This window comes from Quercus suber, unplaced genomic scaffold (genome assembly GCF_002906115.3).
Source record: "Quercus suber isolate HL8 unplaced genomic scaffold, Cork oak 2.0 scaffold_236, whole genome shotgun sequence".
In the NCBI taxonomy this organism is placed as follows: domain Eukaryota; kingdom Viridiplantae; phylum Streptophyta; class Magnoliopsida; order Fagales; family Fagaceae; genus Quercus; species Quercus suber.
Genome location: NW_027069693.1, coordinates 127904 through 151670, shown reverse-complemented (window position 1 = coordinate 151670; position 23767 = coordinate 127904). Strand labels below are relative to the sequence as shown.

Genomic DNA, 23767 nt, shown 5'->3' with positions numbered 1-23767 from the left:
TGGTCTAATTTGGTCTATTCGGTCAAGTTCAGTCTACTTTGGTCCATTTGGTCCACTTTGCTCGATTCGGCTCAGTTCAGTCAATTCGGTCCACTTTGGTCCTTTAAATCCACTTCGGTCCATCCGGTGATAACATTTGTATTCATTTAATCTGTGATATATAAGAGATCTCTTTTGCATTGATTCATAACATTTTTTTTTCTAATCTTTTGGATCGAAACTTAACCCCTTCCCTTCAAGTTCATTTCCCTACTTCCAAAGATCCATCAATCGATTTGGCACTCACAGAAGATTTTCTTGCCACCATTTTTACATAAGTCTGGCATTTGTGTTCTTTTCTTCTAACCAATATGTTACAGTTCCTCCTTTTTTGCGTTGCTAGAGCTAAATGGGTTTTGACCATTGATGATGCCGAAAATCGTCAGTAAATCGCAAAGTCCTCACGTGCTCAAAACAACACTTGCGCAAAAAATAAAAAGAAGACCTTACAGAGAGTACCGGTGTGGTACCTCTGGCCAAAAAATATCTTTGCTTAAATGCTTTGTTAAGAACCTTGAAAAGAGGTTCATTGTTGGTAGCCTTCTGTATCACCCATTTGTTAATATTGTATTACATGACATGTGGGAAACTAGAGTGGTTGTCAACTTCTTTTATGGTGCTGATAATTTCGATCTTGAATGTATGATGATGACATTTTTTTTGGAGGAAGACCCTTTGAAGTTGAATTTCGGAATGAAGTTAAACTTGCTGACTCATCCAAAGCATATGAAGAAGTAGTGGAGGCTGTTGTAAAGCTTTTCTATTATGTTATGGTATAGTTCATACCACTCGGAAGACTGTTTTTATTTGATGGAGCAGATAATTTCTAGAACTATAATGATAAGAAATACGATTTCCATTGTTTGGTGGAATTTAAGTTGTACATTTACTCATTTTATGTCATCTACAAATACTATAAGTTTTACTACATTAAACTTATAAACTGATATGTCACCAATCACGAAATCACAATTCAAATATTCATTGAAAGGTGATTGAAGTACACTAGTCGCATTCATCACATAATAAAACTTGTAGTACATCTAGCAATTTCCTCATTTTTTTTTTTTTTTATCCTTTTTCTTTACTAATATTAGGGTAGGAAGTTATTTTGGACATTGAGAATACAAATCGTGAGTTTTACCCATAATTTTTAAATATAATGCCCTGCTTTATATCCCCTACTCCCCCTACAACTTTGATTCAAGTAATTCCTTCTTTCTTTCCCTAATGAATTATATTCAATTGCTAACTGTTACTATTATATTATTCCAACAAAATATGATAAGTTTTATTCCAACAAAATGTGATAAGTTTTATTCTGTTTGTTTTTCATATAATAGGACTTGCATGGTTAGTGGTATGTTAATTTATTAAAAATTGAGTTGATTGAATTGCTGACTGTTACTATTTTTTTGGAAGAATGTGGTTAGTTATATGCCATTATTGTAACTTTGGTATATGGAGCTTTTTTTTCTTTTTCTTTTTTTTTTCTTTTTTTTCCTTTTTATGGGTGTAAGAGAGAGGGGGGGGGGGGGGGGGGGGGAGGGGGTTACAATCACAAACAAACTTTGCATCTTGTTTAAGGCAATGGCTACCAAATGGCATTTTCTCTTCTTCAAAGATAACGGTGGATTCAAAGATAACAGTGGAGGGGAAGGTGAGGTTTTGGGTTCAATCTCCTGTAGCTAGATCAGTTTCATTTATAATTAAGACACATATTTAAATTAAGAATATGCATATTGTTTAATACCTTGACTATCAAAGTAGGAAGTATGGATAGCTCATATATAGCTATAGTGGTTTGTGATTTATTAGTTAACTAGTCGTTAAATCGTGCGATGCACGGGATAGTTGGTTAAATAACAATTACAAATAATCATATAAAGCCCCAATGTTATTCGATTACAAATGCAGAGTGCTCCACGTAACACATAAAGGCCACACCTTGGTTGCTATATGGCAATGAAAAAATTATTACTAACATTCCAAAAGCTCATACAAAGATGTGGGCATAATTTGAATTCATATAATGCTCAACTATAATTGAATTTATAGTCCAACACCAATATAAAGCATGTTGTCTTGTGCACTTGGCTGTATAACTAACTGGATTACTTAAAAACTACTTTATAGTAGTTGACTGAGAAAGACAACACACAGTCAACTATTGCAATAAGAGAAACTCAGAAAAGATATTGCAAAATTAATTATATATAATTTTTTTTTAAAAATGGATGCCAAGTCCACAGTTTTTTATTTATTTTTAATTCAATCCTAGTTTGTGAATTTGTGTAACTTATATTAGAATATGAAATTATTAATGTTAAAATTTGTACAAATTATTTGGTTTTATACCTTAGATAGTTAGATTTCTAATTAAATTTAACCGCATGACTATATTGACTAATGAAGCACAAACAAAACTATTTTTCTCAAAAGCAGTGAAATTTAACTATGTCATTTATTGAATTTAAGTGGGACCCTAAGTTGCTGAAAAAACTATTCTAAGCTTTACCCCATTATTGATGGGTACTGAAAGTTTTCTTGTTCAGACTTCAGACTAAGAATATTGACCAATTTGGTTCAATATATATATTGACCAATTAAATGTCTCCTTCTTAAATGTCTTTGAACCTCCTGAAATGTCTCATACTGCTCAAGGACGTGGACTATAGCGAAACATAGTTCTTTTTTTTTTCCCTCATAACTTTTATTTAGCTTACCCTAAATTAAAAGTTTTCAACTTGGCTTGGCAAACTTCTAAAAAACAAAACAAAAACAAATGTGTCCTAAAGTTTGATTGTTGAAATTTTAATTCTTAATAGAGGCCCAAATACCAATAGAGTCCAAAATTTTTGGTTCCTAAAACTTTCATTGCAGAAATTTTAGTAGTTTAATAGAGGCACATATTCAAAATGGACCATGGTTATCAACGTCTAGCCTGGTTTTTTATTATAATAAAAATAAATAAATCAAAAATGAACCCCTAGCCCAAACAGGCAACCCATTCTGATGTTTAAAATTTCAAAAATTTAAGCTCAGCCCATCACTATCAGTTGGCCCAACCAACCTAACAAACCAAGGAAAGTCTTTCTACTAGACAAAGAAAGAACAAGAGAGTTTCGAATCATGGCAAGTCTCTCTCATCTCCAAAAGGGGGAGCTGTTATTAATTTGAGCTATGATTGACCAAAACTTTACAATAAGTGAAGAATTCAAGCTAACTGTCAAGGGATTCCTTTCAATAGATAAATAAAATAGCTCAGTTGCTAGTGACTATGACATGTTTATAACTTTTCATGCTTAGAAATGAAAATGAAAATATATATCTTATGAGATGATCTCATTACACCTCCCATCGTGTGTTGATCCTACATATTGTAATAGGGTGATCCTCTAGGCTCTAACCCAATCGAAGCATGGTTTGATTACCTTGATTTAACCCTTTTAATTTAGGTTTTGATTATTTTTACTCTCTGAAGCTTTACTATTTGTGTGTCTCTCTACCAATAAACTAAATGTTGTATCAGACACTTGATTCTAGCACTTCAAATATATTTCCAATTTATATGATTCTCGATTTCTTTCATTTACTTGAATATCAGATAAGTATTTCCTGCAAAAGAAGTTGGGTATATAATCTCTACAAAATCTCCTCTCTCAATAATTTGCTTTAATATTTTGTTGTTGACGTAACTAACAAAAAATTTTGGTACTTGCATGCAAATTGTTTGATAAAATACCCGACTATTTTTTTTTTTCCAGAATTTGATTGATTCTGTACAATGTCCATTTTGCAAGTCTAATAAGTAGACATGTATTCTTCTTGCAATAGTATATACACGGTCTAACCAGAGTCAATAAATTAGCAAGAGGTTTTCTTCCTTCTTCATGTTCGTATTAATTTATTTTAGATTTTCTTTTGATTTATGTTAATGANTGCTTCGATTGGGTTAGAGCCTAGAGGGAGGCCCGGAAAAACAACTTTGAGAAGATGATGGAACATTCCAAGCAGAATACTATCGCTGGAAGAAGGAAGGGCAGAGTGAGAGAACCGAATTGAATTAGAATAATACAATTGGTTTTGGGAATTGGGGTTATTCCAGAGAAGACTATTATACATATTTAGAGAGAGGGAGAAGAAAAAAGTGAAGCTTTGGTTTTTCTATTCAAAGAAATATACCTATGCCTGCATATGATTCTTGCAGAGCCGATTCAACCTTCATCACAAACACCATCAGATCAATCAAACCAAAACAACCAAATCTAAATTTTAGTCTATTTAAAATGTCTTTACCAGTTGTGGTTGTGGGATGCCGGCCTGAATGTGGGTGCCCATTTGCTTAACGGTAGTAGGGCCCTCAAATTTCTCATTCTGTTTCTCTCTCCCTACACGGCTACGCCTTACAGATGATTTCTTCTCAATTTCAGTTATTTTGTTTTAATATATTAATAGGTAAGACGAGAACCTCTGAAAAATAAAAATAAAAATAAAAAGGTAAGACGAGAAGACACAATTATTCGGTGTTTTTAAAAGTAAACGTGTCATAAGTTGGTGTAATATAGAGCGGTTAAAAAAAAATTCAAAAGATACCTGTTGACCAAAAAGGTGTCTATTAAAAAATAAAAAATCACACCTGTTCATGTTTTTAAATGTATATATGGCATTGATTTATATAGCCACGTGGTGCAATGAAGAATAGTCAACAAAAAGTCAAATGTTTCGGCTATTAGTTATTATATAGAATAGATATAGATTTGGTGTTTTTACAAATTCACATAACTCCAATTGCCCCAATCTGGAATAAATATTTACTTTCCGTTAAGATTTGGGGGGTTTCTATGATACAAGTAGTATTTCGGAATTTATGTGTTATTATGTAACTAAACATCCTAATTATATGTTTAAATATTCCATTGGGATAGATTTCAACCAGAAAAATATTAATTCAAGAGTTGTGAAATTAGGATTAGGGTTGTACTGAATTTTTTTAAAATGATACGAGAATGAGTTCTTCATGCTTATTCCCAAAGTTAAGAACTAGGGATAATTACAGTAACCCACCTGTAGTATGACCCGTTTTCACTTTAATTACCTGTGGTTCAATCATTTACACTTTGCCTACCTGTGGTAACTTCCATTAGGACTCTGTTACCTACATTTCCCTTTGTCGTTAGAAAAACAAATTTTTAAGAAAAAACAAACATAACAAAAATCAAAAAGTTAGGGTTTTTAATTGTTGAAGAACTTCTACAAGAATAAATTGGAGGAATACAAATCAAATAGAAATAAAAAAATCCAATAGCTTCTAGACCCATCTCCTTCATTTATTTATTAGTTTTTCTCCCTCTTCATCTCTATCTCCCTGACTTCTCCCTCTCTTCAAACCCAACCCACTCACGACATCACCCATAATCTACCATTAACCAAAAACGACACCATCGTAGTCATTGGCTGTAGCGAAAATTTCAATTTCAATTTCGTTCCTTTTTGTCGAGTTCGAAGATTGCATTGTGGGCAAGATGGCTTGGCGAGAGGGTGACTGGGAGAGAGATGGGTCGACGAGAAGGAACAAAGATGGCTGACCGAATAGAGAGCTTGGGTGAGCGTGAGCGGCTAGTTGAGGAAGACAAATGAATCAAACCAATGTAGCAGTAGTGAACAGAGCAATGGTGGCAGTGAACGGAGCAATGACAAACAAATATTGCAGCAATGCAAGTTCTAGCTTTGGCCATGGGTTCCTTCGCGTTGAGTTTGGCTCCAACTGTGACTTCAATCCGCCTCTCTCTCTGTGCTATCTTATTTTCTTTGATGTGGGTGTAGTGGGTCTGTGTTTGTGTTGCTAGGTGTGGTGGGTCTGGGTTTTGAAGAGGGGTTTGCTTTGGTTTTGGTTTAAGATTTGAGAGAGAACGAAGGTGAAGCCGTGTATGATTTTTGTGAATAACTGAAAGTGTTTGAAAGGATTTTCATGAAATTACTAATTTCAAATTAGAGTAGAGCACTTTCAAGTGTAGGAATTTTGTAAATGTTTTTTAGGATTTGTGCGAATATGAAAATTTTATTTGGATTGATTGGCTCAAGACTGTTCATACCAAGAGCAAGTGTGTTCTTGAACCCAAGCTACAAAACACCCCCCCCCCTCTTTGATCTTGTTTGTTTGAGTTTTTTCTATTATTTATTTTGTTTTTAGAGGAGAGAAGCATAAAAGTGAAGATAAAATACATTTTTATCCCTGATTTTAACAAATGTGGGTAACGGATGGGTAATAGATTGAAGTTTAGGTGGGCAAAATGTAAATGATTGAACCATGGGTAGGCAAAGTGAAAACGGGTCATACCATAGGTGGGTTTACTGTAATTATCCCTAAGAACTAAATATTTATTAACTTCATTTTTAATTCGGTAATTATGGGGGATTGAACTCTAGTACAAGAGATTATAAAGTAACCTAGCTGTCAATAACCCTAAAGGTCGTTGTCAAGTTTTACACCACTTGATTGCCATACAAAATTGAAGTTTTAAACTTGTAATTTGGTATTTGGATTTTTCAAAAAAATTACAAGAGTGTCAGGTACTTTTTGGGAGAAAATATCTTTACTTAAAGGTAGGAGTGTGCATGGGTTGGTTCAAGATTTTGCAACCCTAGGAGTTGGGTTTGGTTGGGTCAACTTGTTGGGTTAAGAGTTAAGACCATTTTGTCAAACCTAATAGTTAAAAAAAAAAAAAAGTTTTCACTAAATATTTAAGTTGTTTTTTCAAGAAATAATTAAAATTTATACAATAAGTCATATTTATCAAAACTAAGTCTTAAAAGATCAAAGTAACAAATTTGTAAATCCAAAATAAATTAGTTAACAAATCTAAAATCCAAATATTTTTAAACTGTTAAAATCTTGGTCTGGGTTACATGGGTTGAAAATTTTTGCCAACCTAAACCCAATGCAACACAAGCTTCACAAAAATTTACAAACCAACCCTTCAACCCCTTAAAAGTTTAAAACCCAATTCAGGTGTCAAGTTGGTTAGGTTTGGTCAAGTTTATTGGATTAGTAGGTTGAATGCACACCATAAATAAAGGAATACTAACTTATAGCCACATAATAAGCAAATAAATGATATGATCTAGGAGGTTGGTTTCAACATCTCTTGTGATGTTGGAGTACTAAGTTTGAACTCTATTAGCCCCCTCCTTGCCCCCCACCCCCCCCTTCCCATGTCTTTATAGCAAAAAAAATTTGAGCACCATGGACAAAACTCTTTTCGAGACATTTAGATGGTGGGAGAGAGGTAGATGAGTTTCAAATTACATGAACACAGACATGGAACACCACAAATAATATTATTACTTGAACCAGTTGGCAATTCTTAATATATATATATATATATATATTTAAAAAAAACAGTATAAATTGAATCAAATTGTTAGAAATGATCATCAAAATTTAAAATAAGTTGAATATCATATTTTAATATTTATTTAAATTATTAATGACATAATAAAAATTCAAATGCAAAACAAAATATATAATTTTTGGTAGCTTTTATATTAAATGTATAACAAAATTAGTTTTGTTAATAAGATTTTTTTAAAAGGAAAGAAAAAAAAAAGGCAAAAAAAAGAGAATTTTTTATTTTTTATTTATTTTTGTGGCCAAACAGGACGCATTCCACATGCTATTATTTATTTTTATATATTTTTGGAGCCGTTTTCTCTTACATATATTGGTCGAGGAAGGTCACTCGCGTGTCTCTGTGTGGGTTCCTCTTTTCTCTGAAGCTTCAGATAACAGCAAAAGACCAAACACTGAGAAGAGGTATGTTTCCCTCCCCATCAATTTCTTTCTTTAACACAATCTCCTATCATTTTATCTTTCTTTCCCTCAAATTATGCCTCTAAATCACTTCAATTCTGTCAACTAAATCAGATAGATCTTCAACTTTTGATGGGTATTGCTCTGTGTACAAACTGTAAATAGTGCTGAAATTCTTTGTGGGTTTTTGAATTGATTATCAGAATCAGTCCAGTTAGATTTATCATCTCTGTGTGTTTGCTCTTTGATTGGTTTCTGAGAAAACTGTGGAAGAAAAAACCAACTTAAAATTCGGGTTTTCATATTTTTCTCACTTTTGGGGTGTTGCTAGTGGTGTTATTTTTCGTGGGTTGAACTCAAAATTTGAACTTTTTTGGTTCGTTCCCCACATTTTCTCGCCAACCAAACGTAGGATTAGTCTTGTAAAACTTTTTGGTGGCGGATGATAGTTTATTTGAAAACTTACTTGAGTATGATTGTTGATGTTATACTTATATCCCATTTACTTTGGTCGATCTGAAACTATTGGCTCTCCTGGTCTCAGTTTCTATAATGATCATTAGATGGATCATATTCAGACTTCAATATGTCATATTTGAATGGGTTATATTTTCAATATATATAGTTCTAAATTGGAACTGATACTTATGACGTATGATCTTTATTATTTAAATGTTTTTTTGAGTGTATATGGTATTTTCCAATATGAAGTCTCTTTGTAGATTTTGTGCGCTATAAGTTTCTAATGTTTTCTATTTGGTGGGTACTTGTAGAATTACCTTGAGATCTTTGAGACTTTGACATGACTGCAATTTCTTTGTTTAAGAAATCTTTTTCTATAAACTGTTATTAGATTAAGTTAAATTCTGAGTTATGTTGACCCATGAGGATTTGTTTCCAGGCATTTCATAAGATACAAAAGGTGCTTCAAAGATAGTATAATTGATTGGAATAGTCCAAGTTCATGTATTGTAATTTGCCATCTAGGTCTTGTATAGCGCGGGTGCTTGTTTAAATACAGTTAGTTCTGGGCATCATCCTTTTTGTTTGTTTAAGAAATGTTCCTCTTCAATTTTTTGTTTGAAGAACTTGAAGCCTTAATTCTTTTCTCCAATGAATGTTTAGATTTCCAATTCCATATATTAAGATATAAATCGCACTTAAATAATATTGTAACCTAGGGTAGTAATACAAGCTTTAGTGATGTAAATTTTCCAAGTTATATTTTTGTTCAGCATGTACTCTCTCTCTCTTCAAGATATAGTTGCCGTAAGATGTATCCTGCTTTATTTATGCGTGTAATGGCTAAAAGGATGCTATTAAACTTGAAAAAGTATCTTTGTTGTGCTATCTCCTGGATAGAAATGGCTGAAATTTTGACATTGTTCTGGATCCTCCATAGCATGTGGCCTGATGAACTTCGTAAGGAAATTTGTAAAATTACACTTTTTTCTAATATGCAAAATTTACCCCTTTTTTTTTTCTTGGAAAGTTTGTTTGGGGTTTATTTAGTTAATTACCCTTTCACACATAAATATTATTATATATGTGTGGTTGAGTGCAATGATTTTACTATTTTTTCCCTAACTTAATACTAAATTGTAACATTTTTGTTGCTGTTTTAGGTTGATTTATTGAGTGTTTTGAGAATTTAGAAACCATATTTACCTTTGTATTTTAACCCATTCTTTTTTAATTTTTAACTAATAAAAAAAAACGAATGTGGAAACCATAAGTGAATTTCTTCTTCACCATATATTTGGTACTATGCACTGAATATATAGAGTCCATCTATGAGGCTCAACTAACCAGTTGAGTTGATCCTGTTATGTCATGAACTGGTTTTATTTTGCATCAAATGAGGTATTATGCTATCATAGGAAGGATTTTCTTTGTCTTTGGGTGCAGTTTCATTCTGTCAATCTTATTTTTAGAACTTTGTGTATCTATTTCCAGGAAGCATGGCAGCCAATAGGGGTCAAGGTGGAATCCAACAATTGCTGGCTGCAGAACAAGAGGCTCAACACATTGTCAATGCTGCCAAGAGTGGTAATTTTTCTCTTCTTTATCTGGATTTATGCACAATTGGATGTCATCTATATCTCATTCCACAGGAATATCTTTATGGATATGTGTTTATTTGTATACAGACTATATTTACATAATTTAGACAAATTAAGTAATTCTTAATTGTTAAAATAACTAAATAAATTTATTATTTGCATTACGTTATTTTTCATGTCATGTGAAACATTGAATATGTAGATATATGCATCTCTTTTACACAATCAACCATAGTGTTTATTTAAAAAAAAAATGCATTCTTGAGATGAGATGGCACTTCTATATAGGTCCCTTCCCCCCTTACTCCTCTGGTTGTTACACTTCCACTTGTGTTCTGTAATTTGATTCCTAATTGCTTTGTGGCTTTGTGTTTCTGCTGTTAGCAAAAATGGCAAGACTGAAACAAGCTAAAGAAGAGGCCGAAAAGGAAATTGCTGAATATCGGGCCCAAATGGAGCGTGAGTTCCAAAGGAAACTTGCAGAGGTATGTATATGTTGGTTAAAACCTATTTATACTGTTAACTAGCTCAAGGCATTATGAGTATTTCTACGCTTATGGTGTATCAATCGTATTTGATGTATGCCTTGAGATCCGTGCAAGGGAAATGAGAACTTCAAATAGTGAATTTGGCTTTTATAGTGTCAAGCTATTTCTAAATTTCTGTCTTTCTCATAACAGAGCAGTGGAGATTCAGGTGCAAATGTTAAGCGGCTTGAAAAGGAGACTGAGGCGAAGATCTGTAAACTAAAAGAAGATGCTGCAAGGATATCACAAGATGTAGTTGCGATGGTTCTGAAGCATGTGACAACTGTGAAAAATTAAGTCTGTGGATGGTAAAGGTGATATTGCAAACTCCTAAATCTTGTTAATTATGGACTGGTTCTTCATGGACCTTAGACTGCTTGTGTGTTGTGGATAGGATTTCTTGTTCTGGTAATTGTTATGCTGTGTACTGTACTCAAAGAATGCCATAAATGCCTTCTATGTTAGAAAGAATGATATCCCTCAAATTGTTGCCATCTCTTCTTAGGCAAATTGATTCTATTAACAAATGAGGTGCTGTTTTGTCAAAGAAAAACGTACAAAGAGTAATTTGGTTTTTTTTTTTTTTTTATTTTTAATAGCAAAGAGTAATTTACTTAATCACCCATAATATAAATATATACATATATATATATATATATATGCGCCAATGAAATATTTGATCGTGATTCGTGCTAGTCCTCAAGCCAACTCCACACGACATACCAGTGTAGATTGTACCCATACTATATATATTTTCTTTAATAAAAGTACAAGCTTTTTATTTGAGAGTTTTCAAAAGAATGGAATGAGTAGATTGTAGAGGAATGGAATAGAATATGGTTTCTTTTTTCTTTTCTTTTTTCTAGTGTAAGTTTATTAAGAAATTAATGGAAAGGAAAGAATATATAATTGTGCTGGAATGGACTTTACTGTTTATTTGTTTTCGTTTATAATAAAGATAAAATCAGTATTTAATCTCCATTTCATTGAGGTTTTGTTTTGAAATGATGGAACAGTGAGGCATGGAAAATATATGGAGGACAGAAAATTAGGATGAGATGATTGTTGTTTTCCTTTATGTGTTTGGTAAAAGGAATAGAAAAGTGAGAGAATAGAAAACTTATTTTCCTTTGATTGGAGAAAAGAAAAAAAATTGAAGGATAGAAACAAAATTTTTATTGGGAAAGAAACAATAATTTTGTGTGTGTGTTTATTTTTTGGGGATAGTAACACTAATTTTGTGGTAATAGTTATTATAACCCCTTTTATTATTATTTTTTTTGGGTGGGGGCGTGGAGAAAATATAGGGCTCTGTAGGTTTGGGCGGAGAATGCCACCTATATGTTCTTTTCATCTTGGCTTTTCATTCATACCAAATGGATGACAATCTCACATTTTCCTTTTTCTCATCAAAATTATCCCAACTTAATTGATTCTAAAATCTAAAGGAATGAGTGTTCCTTCTTGTGAGAGAAATGCTTGGGAAGGAATGGAATGGGTATTTACCTAGATAACCATTCATCTATCCCTCAACTTTCATATGAGAAAATAAATGAAATATCCTCAAAAGATGTTTTTATTTCGTTTCTTTTTATGCCTTTCCGGCTTTACCTACTTCAAAAGAATTCAAACTACCATAAAAGTTGGGAAAATTTCTGTGAGTTGGTCATTTTTAAATTCTTCTTACCAACGAATAAGAAAAACTAGTTATAGTGTGACTTGTTTGCAATTCTAGTTACCTAAAAGGACCCAAAACTCTTAACCCCTAGCATGCATGTCACGTACCACTTCGAATGGCGTCCACGCCAACCCATATCCTGGGCTGTCTGTGTTTTGTGCTCAATTTTATAAGCATTTGTGTGTGTTTTTTTAAAGCGGATAATTAAGCTTTTAATAATCAACAAGAAGAACAACCATCCGCCAACTCTAAGGCTATTTGTCAATAAGTTCATATATAGCACAAATGTTAGATATCCTGACATGCCAGTGTTTATACATTTTAAATCTGGCACACCATTTTGGGCTTGGATTACCATGTGATTTTCATGATAATAAGTAAGGACTTCTCTACTTATGAGGAACAAATAAAAATTATAAAATTAGAGATGCATTTTTACAGAGAATCTAGAATTTGTTCTCGTTCCAATAATGTCATCAATGAATGATGGTTCAAAAGTTTGTTTTGGATTGATAAGGTATTTCAACCAGTCATGGCATCTTTTTGTATGTGTATCAATCACTCTACAACCAGTACCTTATTTGGGTAATATGTCAGTTTGTCTTAAATTGTGAATACATGAAATGTCTGAGTTCCACACCCCCTCCCTTCTTTCACATGGGGATGTCTTAGTCCTGATGGACATGTCCAAAATCAGTCTTTTACATGCCCACACATTCTGTGCCAGTCTGCCATACCTCCTGGTCCAACTTACCATCGTTGTCATCTGCTAGAGAGAGATGGAGAAACACATTGTGATTAATCACAATGTTAAAGCTTATATTTACCATGCTGGAACCATCCCTAGTATGCCGGAAACAAAACTGTTTGCAGACCTTTAACTATTCTAATCAGAGGCATGTAGCCATTTGCTGCAAGCCTGTAGTGGTAGTGCTATTCCAAGAGCATTTAGGTTGTGTGATACCCTAAAAAAGTGAAGAAGAATTCAATTATTATGCAACTGTAACTGAAAATATAATAATATCAGTGTCAGAAAATTTTACAACGTGTGAATGTGAACATAATATCCTACCTAGATTTCGATTCTGATGTCTAGTGTAGTTGTGATATTTAACTTGTTTTCGAATGCTAGTGTCTATTGAAATATTTCATTCATCAATTCATACTCTTGACTCATAACTCAATACTAAACTATTGCAATGCTTTGATTTGGATATATAAGCTTTTTATTTATGGGAGAAAGAGAGAGAAAGAATGGCCTATTGATGTAAGAATTATTTAAAAGAGTCCAGTTAATGAGGGTCGAAATGCATTGGTTAAGGTTGAGTTTTTTATTGCATTTGATTTTTTTTTTTTAGGAAGTCAATCAATTTTGGGTTAAAGAGATATTTGTTTATGGCTTTTTGTTAAATAGTGTATTCACGCATCCATTAAAGAAGAATCTAATGAGTTCCATTGCATTGAGAGGTGAAAAAAGAGAGCAAATAAACAAATAATTCTTTAACTCTGAATGTTGTGCAACTCTCTAGATAAAAACGGATAGATCACGATAAAAAAAACTCAACCTTAATCAATACATTCAAGTACTCGTTAATGGAACCTTTTATTTATTAGCTTTTGTTACTTCCTAATATAGTGAGACACACCAAATTCTTCCTTAAAAGGTGCACTTGACACCAATTAACAAAGGGAAAAAAACTATTTCACACAGTGTGCTTTTGTAAACTGAAAACATTTTCGCACACTGTGCGAAAGAACCACCCTCAACAAAAAAATCGTTTAAACTACTATCTCAATACAATTGTTGTAGTAGTGTAGATTTAATTTATAATAATTTGTAGAGAGGTGAGTTTGTTGGAGATTTAAAAAAAAAAAAAGTGTGATTAACCAAAATTTAGGAAAATAAAAAAATTTGTTGCTCAACTCAATCAAGTACAACTGTGAGTCACATAAAATAAATTTGGTGGATAACTTTCTTAGATTAAACAGTTGCTTAATAAGAAATAAACATGGTTATCATCTGCCACAGAGAGATGAAAAAACATATTGTGTTTGATCACAATGTTAGGGGAGCTAAAATTTACCATGCTGGAACCATCCCTAATATGCTGCCAACAAAATTGCTTGAAGATCTTTAACCATTCTAATCAGAGGCATGTAGTCATTTAGGGCTGCAAGCCTGCTATTCCATGAGCATTTAATTAGGCTGTGTCAGTGAAACCCTAAAAATGTGAAGAAGAATTCAATTATTATCCAACAGTAACTAAAAATATAATAATATCAGTGTCAGAAAATTTTACAATGTGTGAATGTAAGCAAAGAATCCTAACTAGATTTAAATTCTGATATCTGGTTTAGTTGTGAAATTTAACTTATTATCGAATGTTGAAGTGTCTATCGAAACATACCGTTCATCAATTCATACTCATGACAAATCATTCAATACTAAACTATTGCAATGCATTGCTTTTTGGATAAGCCTTTTATTTTTCTTTTTTAAATTCATTTTGGTATGGGAGAAAGAGAGAGAAAGAATGAACTATTCTAGAATGAATTATTTAAAAGGTCCAGTTAACAAGTGTCAAAATGCATTGGTTAAGGTTGAGTTTTTAATTGCAATTGATCCATATTTTTATCTTTTAAGGAGTCAAGCAATTGCATTTGTTAAAGGGTATATTTGCGCATCCATTAAAAAAGAATTTAATGGGCTCCAATGCACTGGGAAATGAAAATAAGAGCAAATAAACACACACATACAAACAAACAAAAAAAAAAAAAACAAAAAAAATTGAACTTTAAATGTTGTGTAACTTTCCAAATAAAAATAGATCACAGTAAAAAAATTCAGCTGTAACCAATACTTTCAAACACTCAGTTAATTGAACATTTTTTTTTTTTTTTTTTTTACTTTTATTGCTTCCCAACATAGTGGAACCCACTCAATTCCTCATTAACCAATTAACAAATGGGAAAAAACTCTTTCACACGGTGTGTTTTTATAAATTGAAAACGTTTTCACACACTATGAAAGAAACACCGCCTTCAACAAAATCCTAGTTAAAAAGTTATCTCAATACAATTGTTGAAGTTGTTTAGATTTATATATAATAATAATTTGTTGAGAGGTGAGTTGTTGGAGATTAAAAAAAAGTGTGATTAACCAAAATTTAGGGAAAAAAAAATTGTTGCTCAATCGAGTACAACTGTTTGTGACAAAACAAAAGTTGGAGGATAACTTTCTTAGATTAAACAATGAAGAGTCGACTAATACATCCAAAACAAAATGCGTTTTCAAAACAAAGCGTGCATATATTTGCAAGAAAAACAAGGTAAATCCAAGGTTACTTTGGCTGTTGGGGTTTAAAATCTTCATCCACGACAGTTCACGTGACAGATGAGAGTCATCCAATCGAGTGGTCCCTTTTCCCTGCTAATGAAGTGAACATCGTTATCTCTCCACCACCCCCTCATCAATCCCATGCACAGCACAGATAGATGCACTCACTTTCTTTTCTTTTCTCTTCTGGATCTGTCACTGACACTGCCTGCTCAGATATTGTGAACAAAGACAGAGTGGGTGGCTTTTCCTTAATATTTAATAAGAATAATTGTTATTTAATGGAATATGATATTCTTTGAGATAGAGGAGTAAGTATTCAGCATATATACATATAATATCACACGTATCTAAGAGACCCAAAATCTGGATATTGAGGATGTTATAAGGAACCATTATCTAAATAAAAATCTCATTCTCATCACAAAATTCCATTTTGTCAACTCAGATTAGCGTGTGGATACATATATGATTAATAAGATGATGTGGTGTTACTGATCGATGTTCGATGTTATAACTTGAAGTAAAACTAGGATTAAAAGTGTGGAAAGCTCGCAACAATTCAAGAGACACCTTAACATGGTGGCGGGCCTTGAAAAATTAGAATAAGGTGGCCGTACAGCAGAGATTTGCATGATTGCCCAAGAGACTTCCTAGTAAATATCAGGGTGGATGGGCACTAAACCCTATATCTGCATTTAACTTTTTTGTTTGGATTATTGGATACACCGGATTTTAAGTGACCCCCCCCAAAATGGATTATGAAATCTTGCAATAGGACCCACTATTTTGGCACAATCAGACCGATGAGATTTATTGGCTTATGGGGAGATTAGGACAGCTAGAGAGAGAGAGACAGAGAGAGAGAGAGAGATGCCATATTTCCATACATTTCCTTGTTATTACTTATTATTTCATGTAATTTGTACATTTGTGGGTTACTTTTTGTATTCAGATGAGAAGATGAGAGGTTAAAATGTTGAAGATTGGAGTTGCTACATTGAGAATCTCAATCGAGCAAGATTTGTATGACATGTGAAGTATATTTTTTTGAAAATCAATTTACCAGTAGTCTCACTCGACACTTGCCCCTTTTTTGATCGAGTGAGATTTGCAAACCTAATTGTTGCATTCATTCTATGTTGCACCCATTCACTCAGCCCTCTCATATAACCATTTATTCTCACAAGATACCACATTTGATTCTCATATTGAAGAGTTAGAAAGCAACCATTCAAATTAGAACAAAAACCAATTTGTTCTCTCTACCTTCACCCTCTTCAATTTCCAAATCTATTGAGAGGAGATAAAAACCTTACATGCATAGAAATCTTGAGTGTTCTTTGTTGTTTTTTGGTGATGGGAACCACTGGAGCAATCCCTAAATCTTTAAGAGGCCATAGAGTAGTCAAGTAGACTTGGTCTTGCAATTGGCAGATCAATTTGCAAAACTAGTACTAACTGCTAAGGAAAAAATATTAGTGCAATCAATTGTGAGCATAAGCAAAGAGCTCAAATAAGTTGTCATTTACATAGCTTGGAGGGTTTGTAAGTGAGATATATTGCAACTATTATCTTAGTGATATTGGTTGGTGCTATCACCCCTAAGAGGTTTTTTGCCTAGTTTAGGGGTTTTTCGCTTTGTAATTAAACAATTAATGGTGTTTGAGTGTTTGTGTTGTTGATGGGGATTTGCTATATATTGCGATTGTGTATCTATGCATGTGTTAAGTGACGAATCATATTAACAATTAGACTTAATTTTGTAATTAGCTTAAACTTAACGTAAGCTGAAAAATTAGGATCTAAAGGGTTATCTCTCAATTGGCAATTGATTTGCTATTTAGATTTCTCACTTCCCCATGTTTGACACGTAGCTACCTTTCTCTCTCTCTCTCTCTCTCTCTTACAGTCTTACCTACATCTCAATCAAGCAATAATTGTGGTGAATTTGGCTCCTTTGAGCGGTGGCCGTACTCACCATTTAGCAAGCCCAACAGCCCGTCAATACGAAGACGAAGGGTGGTCAAAGACCCAGAGATTTTATTTATTTATTTATTTTTGGATAGGCAAAGACCCAGAGATTTTAGACTGATATAGAAAACACCTAAAGACAGATCCAAAAGTAAGAGGAGTACATTGTTGATTGTTGCTCCGAGGGGGGAGTTATAAGGAAAAAAAAAAAACTCACAATTGACTAAAGTCTTTGATTCAATCATGCATTCAAAGAAAGGCCAAAGGCTAGACAGCTATGAGTGTCTCTGACCAATCAGCCACGTGATGCCATGCAATCGGCGGGGTTAGAATTTCAAGGACATTTTAGCAGCAAGTGCACGAGGAGAACAATTACATTTTTTTACGTCCCAAAATAGAAATAATGTCTTCTTAATTAAGAATACAAAAGGTAATCTCTCTCTCTGTTCTCTAGGCTGTGTTGCCCAGTGGTTGAACTCGAATGTAAAAGCCACATGCAATATAATATTGATGCTTTGCAAGTAGGCCATTCTCAACCCATTAATGCGTAGTATATATATCATATACAAATTAAGTACACAAGTGATTGAATTCAGTACTTTGTCCATATACTAGCTAAGAGGAACCAATGTACAATATGAGTGGATGGGTAGGCTGTTCTTTCCTATTTTTAATCTCCGACGGCGGCAAAGTGGCTTTTACTGGGCGATCCACTTTCTTGCTCATTGGTCCAATAAGATGCGAATCATAAGCAGCAGTCATTTAATTATAGGTCTAATTGAAAGCGTCATAAAGTTTCTTGGACTTAAATAAGTGGTTCCAGTTAGTTTGACTAATAAAAAATTTTATCTTTCTCAAAAAAAAAAAAATTATGATTGAATGAAAGATTTGGAGTTTAATTTTTGCTTATACCAAAAATTTATTGTTGTCTTGGTTTAATGATAAAAAAACATATTTATTAAAAGCGAGCGTCATAAGTTAAAACTCTATAATAAAAAAAATCACAATTTTAACCTGAAAAATAAAAATCTCTGAAATAGAGAAAATTACCCTCTTTATCTAACTTATAAGATAAAAATTAATAGATATGCTAATGACATTAGTTTAAGAATTACTTCCAAAAAATTTTAGGGGGAAAAAAACAACTAATTTTTTTTATATTTTTTTTTATGAAAATGTTATCAAAATGGTTAATTAACAAATGCACAGAGTATCCATTAACTTAACCCAAGTTAGAAATCCAAGAACTCTCTAATTAAAAATCATGGTAATATTAAAACTCGCAGTTAATACATAAGAGTCAAAGAAACTTGACTTGATTCTTTTTTTCGTGAGACAAAAAAGAAACTTGACTTAGTTCATGAATATGTATAATTTATACTGCATTTATTCATGATGAATTTTAGGATCCACGTGATGAGTACAAAATAAATTATAATTTGCTTATTCTTAAAGATAAAAATGTTCAAAATGCTTTTCTCAAGGCATTTGTCTACCCTAGACCTCATGTGTTTCTAGAAATCTTTTACTATTTGATTCTCTTTGACTAACACTTTGGATCACCTTAAAGATTATTCACAATAATAATTTTCAACTTTACAAATCTTATAATCTTTTTTTTTTTAATCTTATTCTTAAATTAGGTTAAATCCCCCACAATTAAAAAAAAAAAAAGTAATGACATCAAAATTGAGTTCATTGGTAAATATAAAAAAAATGATAACTTTTTTTTAGTGAATAGTAAAAAGAAGAAATGCATCCAATCATATAACTCTTTTTGTTTTTTAAAATTAAAACAGTTGCAAATCATCACTTTTTGAAATTACAGAAATCTAGACACCAAAGTGTCCCAATTAATATAAAGATTCTATAAATATGACGTCATGACTTTTACAAATTGATGTACAATCACAAAAAGAATAATTCTAACATTTATTTATTATATTGTTGACATCAACTAATCACATTTATCACTAGATCAATTTGAAAATGTTATATAATAAAACTTGTAGTAATTTTAACATCTTTCAATTTTAAAATTTTAAAAAGTGTTTGAATACATGTGAAGAGATTAATTTTAATAAAAACAAACTGAAATACTTAATGATCAAGTAATCAAATCAAGCCAATATTTCTGATTTATATGTATCCATACTCTTTTCCTTTTAAAGCAACCCAATAATAAATTATAGAAAAGGTTAACACATGTCTTAAAGATATTGGTTTTAAAACTCTTTTAAAATTATCTTTTAACAAATGCTCTAAGAATACTTGTTAACCGAACTCATAACTTATCTACAACTCACTAGTTGACACATGGAATTTTTTTTTTTTAATAGCAAAATGATAGATAAGCTCGTGTAACTAATTCAATACTTTGGTTCTAACGGTCCCAAATAGCTGAATCTAAATTTGAATTCCGTCATCTGCCCTTCACACTTTATGAACACATATATTTATGAAGTGAACACTGTACCAAAGTTGTGCAGTGGTATAACAAGTATGATCAATGTAGAAATTTTTGCGGAAGGAACTTAAATTTTAGTATCTTACATGAGATTCGTTGTAAAGTCCGAGACTTGTGCATTACATTCATTACGAGAGAGGTCTGGTCCCAATTCTAGTACATATAGAGTCCAAAAGATAATTAAGTTCCACAGTTATTACCTACAGTAGTTTTCAGGTTCCAAACCAAACTGTAAAAATGGTGACAACTACCCCCACGTTCTTTTATCGTCACCACCTTCATCATCATCCCAGCTCTTATTTCATCAAACACCAAGCACAGACACATTCACACCATTCCATGTTAATACCACTCATCCAAACCCACCCACAAAACTCGCTTCAACCATGCAAATCCTCACAACCCTTTCTACGTTTTCTCAATCTCTACTTCTTTTTCCAATTCTTCTGCTTCTTTGCTGCACCACTGCATCTGGGTTCGGATCAATGGGACCCATCTCTGCCGCATTTGGCCAAAACGGGTTCTTTTGTGCCATTGACGCGAGTGGCAAGCAGAACGTTATTTGCTGGGCGAAAAACAGCTTTTCTTCATCACCATCATCGTCTTCAGCCTCTGCTTATCTCAACAACATTCCTGCAATGGCTGCTCTCTCTGGCGGCGAAGGTTTTCTATGTGGCATTCTAGCAAACACTTCGCAAGCTTATTGTTGGAGCTCAAACAGTTCAGGTATAGATCTCGTGCCTTCAATATATCAAACCACTGCTTATTCTCATATAGCCGCGGGCAAGAATCATGTTTGTGCTATTAGAGGGTCTTACTACTCTGATCACGATTCGGGCATCGTTGACTGTTGGGAAATTGTGAAAAAATCCAATAATTATTTGAGTTCTAAACAGAGTACTCTGTTTTATAATCAGTCTATTAGCAACTTTGTTTTTAAGAAAGTTGTTTCTGGTGAAGGATTTAGTTGTGGTGGTCTTAGAGAAGGTGGGGTTGTTTGTTGGGGACCAAACTCAGCAAGTCTGGGGGTTTCTAACATATCGGAGAATTATGTAGTTTTAGCTTCAGGGAGAAGTTCTCTTTGTGGGATTTCAGAAATTTCTAATGAAGTGAAATGTTGGGGTGATAGTGGTTCATATGTTGCCCCTCCAATTGGGATTAAGTTTGTGTCTCTGACGGCTGGTGCTAACCATTTTTGCGGTATACGTGGGGACAATCATGGGGTGGAGTGTTGGGGGATCTTTAATTTGTCTTCTGTTCCAAAAGGTTCTGGGTTTATGGCAATAGCATCATCTGATTTTGTTACTTGTGGTATTAGAGAGGATGATCTGGTTCTTGATTGCTGGCTTGTCAATTCCCCTTCACCGCCTGATTATGATCCTCCATTGGAATTGTGCAGCCCGGGTCTTTGTACTCCTGGTCCCTGTAGCACAGGGCAATTTGCTTACAATGCAAGTATTCTTAATGAGCCCGATTTGACAAGCTTGTGTATACGGAAAGATCTTAAGATTTGTTCACCTTGTGGGTCAAATTGTTCTGAAGGTTTCTTCTTGTCTAGTTCGTGTTCTGAGAATGCTGACAGAGCATGCACTGCTTGCTCTCTTTGCCAGAACAGCTCTTGTTGGGATGTTTGTCGACTTCAATCATCTCAGAAGATGGATCAGAAGCATTGGAATCACTTGCGTAGATTGGTGCTCATTATTGGGTCTTCTATTTCAGGTTTGTTATTCATATTGATTGGCTGGTGTCTTCTTCCGTGCAAGAGGACTACCCAAAAAGTGGAAGGGACCAAAAGACATTTCAATTCTTGCATGGGCAAGCCGAAGTTAGAAACTGACCCTATTGCTGATTTGCAGCCTCCTCTTTCTGTTGCCCCCTGTCCCGGGATGGCTCAAATTTTCCGACTCTCAGAGCTAAAAGATGCCACTAATGGGTTCAAGGAGTTTAATGAGCTTGGCAGGGGAAGTTATGGATTTGTTTATAAAGCTGTCCTTTCAGATGGGCGGCAAGTTGCAGTCAAAAGGGCAAATGCTGCCACAATAATTCACTCTAACAATCGTGACTTTGAAATGGAGTTGGAAATCCTTTGCAAAATCCGGCATTGTAATATTGTGAACTTGTTGGGTTATTGCTCAGAAATGGGTGAGAGGCTGCTCATTTATGAGTATATGCCTCATGGGACACTTCATGACCACCTCCATGGTGGGCTTTCTCCTTTGAATTGGAGCCTCCGGTTGAAGGTTTCAATGCAGGCTGCGAAGGGGCTTGAGTACCTTCACAAGGAACTTGTGCCTCCAATTGCCCATCGGGATGTGAAGACTTCAAATATTCTTTTGGATTTTGATTGGGGAGCACGAATTGCAGACTTTGGCCTTGTTACTTCAAATGACAAAGATCTTAGTGGAGATTTCGAAAGTGATGTTTACAACTTTGGAATTGTACTGCTAGAGATTCTCAGTGGAAGGAAAGCATATGACAGAGATTATATGCCTCCAAGCATAGTTGAGTGGGCAGTGCCCTTAATCAAACAGGGTAAGGCAGCTGCCATAATTGATCGGTATGTGGCACTTCCAAGAAATGTTGAACCTCTTCTTAAACTTGCTGATTTAGCAGAGGTGGCTGTGAGGGAAAACCCTAGTGAGCGTCCTACCATGTCAGATGTGGCATCTCGGCTGGAACAAATTTTCAAAGACGGATTGATCTTGTAGTACTGAGTTCTCAAATTTTGAACAACACTGAATGGATCTGTAGACAGCAGCTGCCCTGAGTGCTACCCTTCTGCAATTGTACATTTATTAAGAGATTCTTGTATATGAAGTTTGCTTACTTGTTTATCTTTAGAGAATGAAGGAAATGGTATCGTTGCACCATAATTCATTTATTCATTTTTATGGAAGTTCACTCAATAATATTCACCTTTCGTGTAAACATGGGAGAGTTGCATCTCACACGTCCTTGTCTTCAAGGAACAAACTATTTCTATGCTTGTCAATGGCCCAGGGAATACACGTTAAGGAAATTATGTATTTCTGTGTGATGGCTTTGATAATCTAATAACCTACAAATTCTGGGATGACGATCTTATTTGACTCATGCCTATTACATCAACTAGCACTATACTGCACCTTTTGGACTCCAGCAATGTTTTAGACCATCCACATGATTGTCATTGTTATTAAGATTTGATCAGGAACGCTATAGTTAGTTATTTAAACAACTAAATAACACTTAACTGGTAAAATTTTGTGCTTTACTATGTCAGGAATATATCTTCTGCTGATTGACATGATAGTGGTGCGGCAGTTATGTTCAGTTGCTTTCAACTATGACAGTCACATGAAAGACTACAGTAAGATTTTCAGCGCCATCATCTCAAATTCTGCTTCATTTCCATAATTCTCAGTAAAAGAGAGAATCAAAGGAGACGTTTGTTTAGACGGTTGTATGAAATTTTGAGTTCCTCCATTTTGTTTGATGTGTCATGCTCTGCACAAATAAATCCTGGAAATTAAGGGAAGGCAATTACAGAAAAATGGGGGCTTTACATGGAAAATCAAATGTATGTTATTTGTGAAACGTTAAAACTGATCCTCTCCCTGTAAATTGAAGGATTAAGTGATTTGATTATGAGGATAAAAGCTAGGCTGACTTATTTAATCAGTAACATAGGTGACTTGTCAAAGCATTAGCTTAACTTCGGATAATTTTCCTATCTTCTCCCAAATTTCTGGCAGGTGATCTGGAATTGGAAGGAAGCCATCCATCGTCATAGACACGACAGATCATCGGCAATGTAGAAATCCGTACCGTGAGAGAAGAATTGATGTGTGAATCACTTGGATATTTTCAATTTTGAGACTCCATTCCTG

The 23767-nt window shown here is 33.8% G+C and overlaps 2 protein-coding genes and 1 long non-coding RNA gene across 4 annotated transcripts; 2 read left to right on the top strand and 1 right to left on the bottom strand.

Annotated features, from left to right (window-relative positions):
* Nucleotides 1–3979: 3979 nt before the first annotated feature.
* Nucleotides 3980–4523, bottom strand: LOC136070465 (uncharacterized). Its single transcript, XR_010631702.1, has 3 exons — nucleotides 4339–4523; nucleotides 4225–4261; nucleotides 3980–4066 (listed from the first exon to the last, which is right to left on the bottom strand). It is a non-coding gene; the product is annotated as an uncharacterized LOC136070465 (long non-coding RNA).
* Nucleotides 4524–7729: 3206 nt separating this feature from the next.
* LOC112022779 (V-type proton ATPase subunit G) lies at nucleotides 7730–10936 on the top strand. 2 transcript variants are annotated; one of them, XM_024055409.2, is made up of 4 exons: nucleotides 7730–7855; nucleotides 9809–9901; nucleotides 10300–10400; nucleotides 10596–10936. In XM_024055409.2, exons 2-4 carry the CDS (start codon nucleotides 9814–9816, stop codon nucleotides 10737–10739), a joined length of 333 nt encoding a protein of 110 aa, XP_023911177.1. In that variant the 5' UTR covers nucleotides 7730–7855; nucleotides 9809–9813; the 3' UTR covers nucleotides 10740–10936. The 2 variants fall into 2 exon arrangements, with proteins under 2 accessions (XP_023911177.1, XP_023911176.1); XM_024055408.2 differs by lacking the exon at nucleotides 7730–7855 and adding an exon at nucleotides 7864–7988.
* A 9103-nt stretch (nucleotides 10937–20039) lies between these two features.
* On the top strand, nucleotides 20040–22783 carry LOC112022775 (serine/threonine-protein kinase-like protein CCR1). The gene has a single exon (XM_024055405.2). The coding sequence runs from the start codon at nucleotides 20285–20287 to the stop codon at nucleotides 22604–22606; it is 2322 nt and encodes a 773-aa protein (XP_023911173.1). The 5' UTR covers nucleotides 20040–20284; the 3' UTR covers nucleotides 22607–22783.
* Nucleotides 22784–23767: the final 984 nt, after the last annotated feature.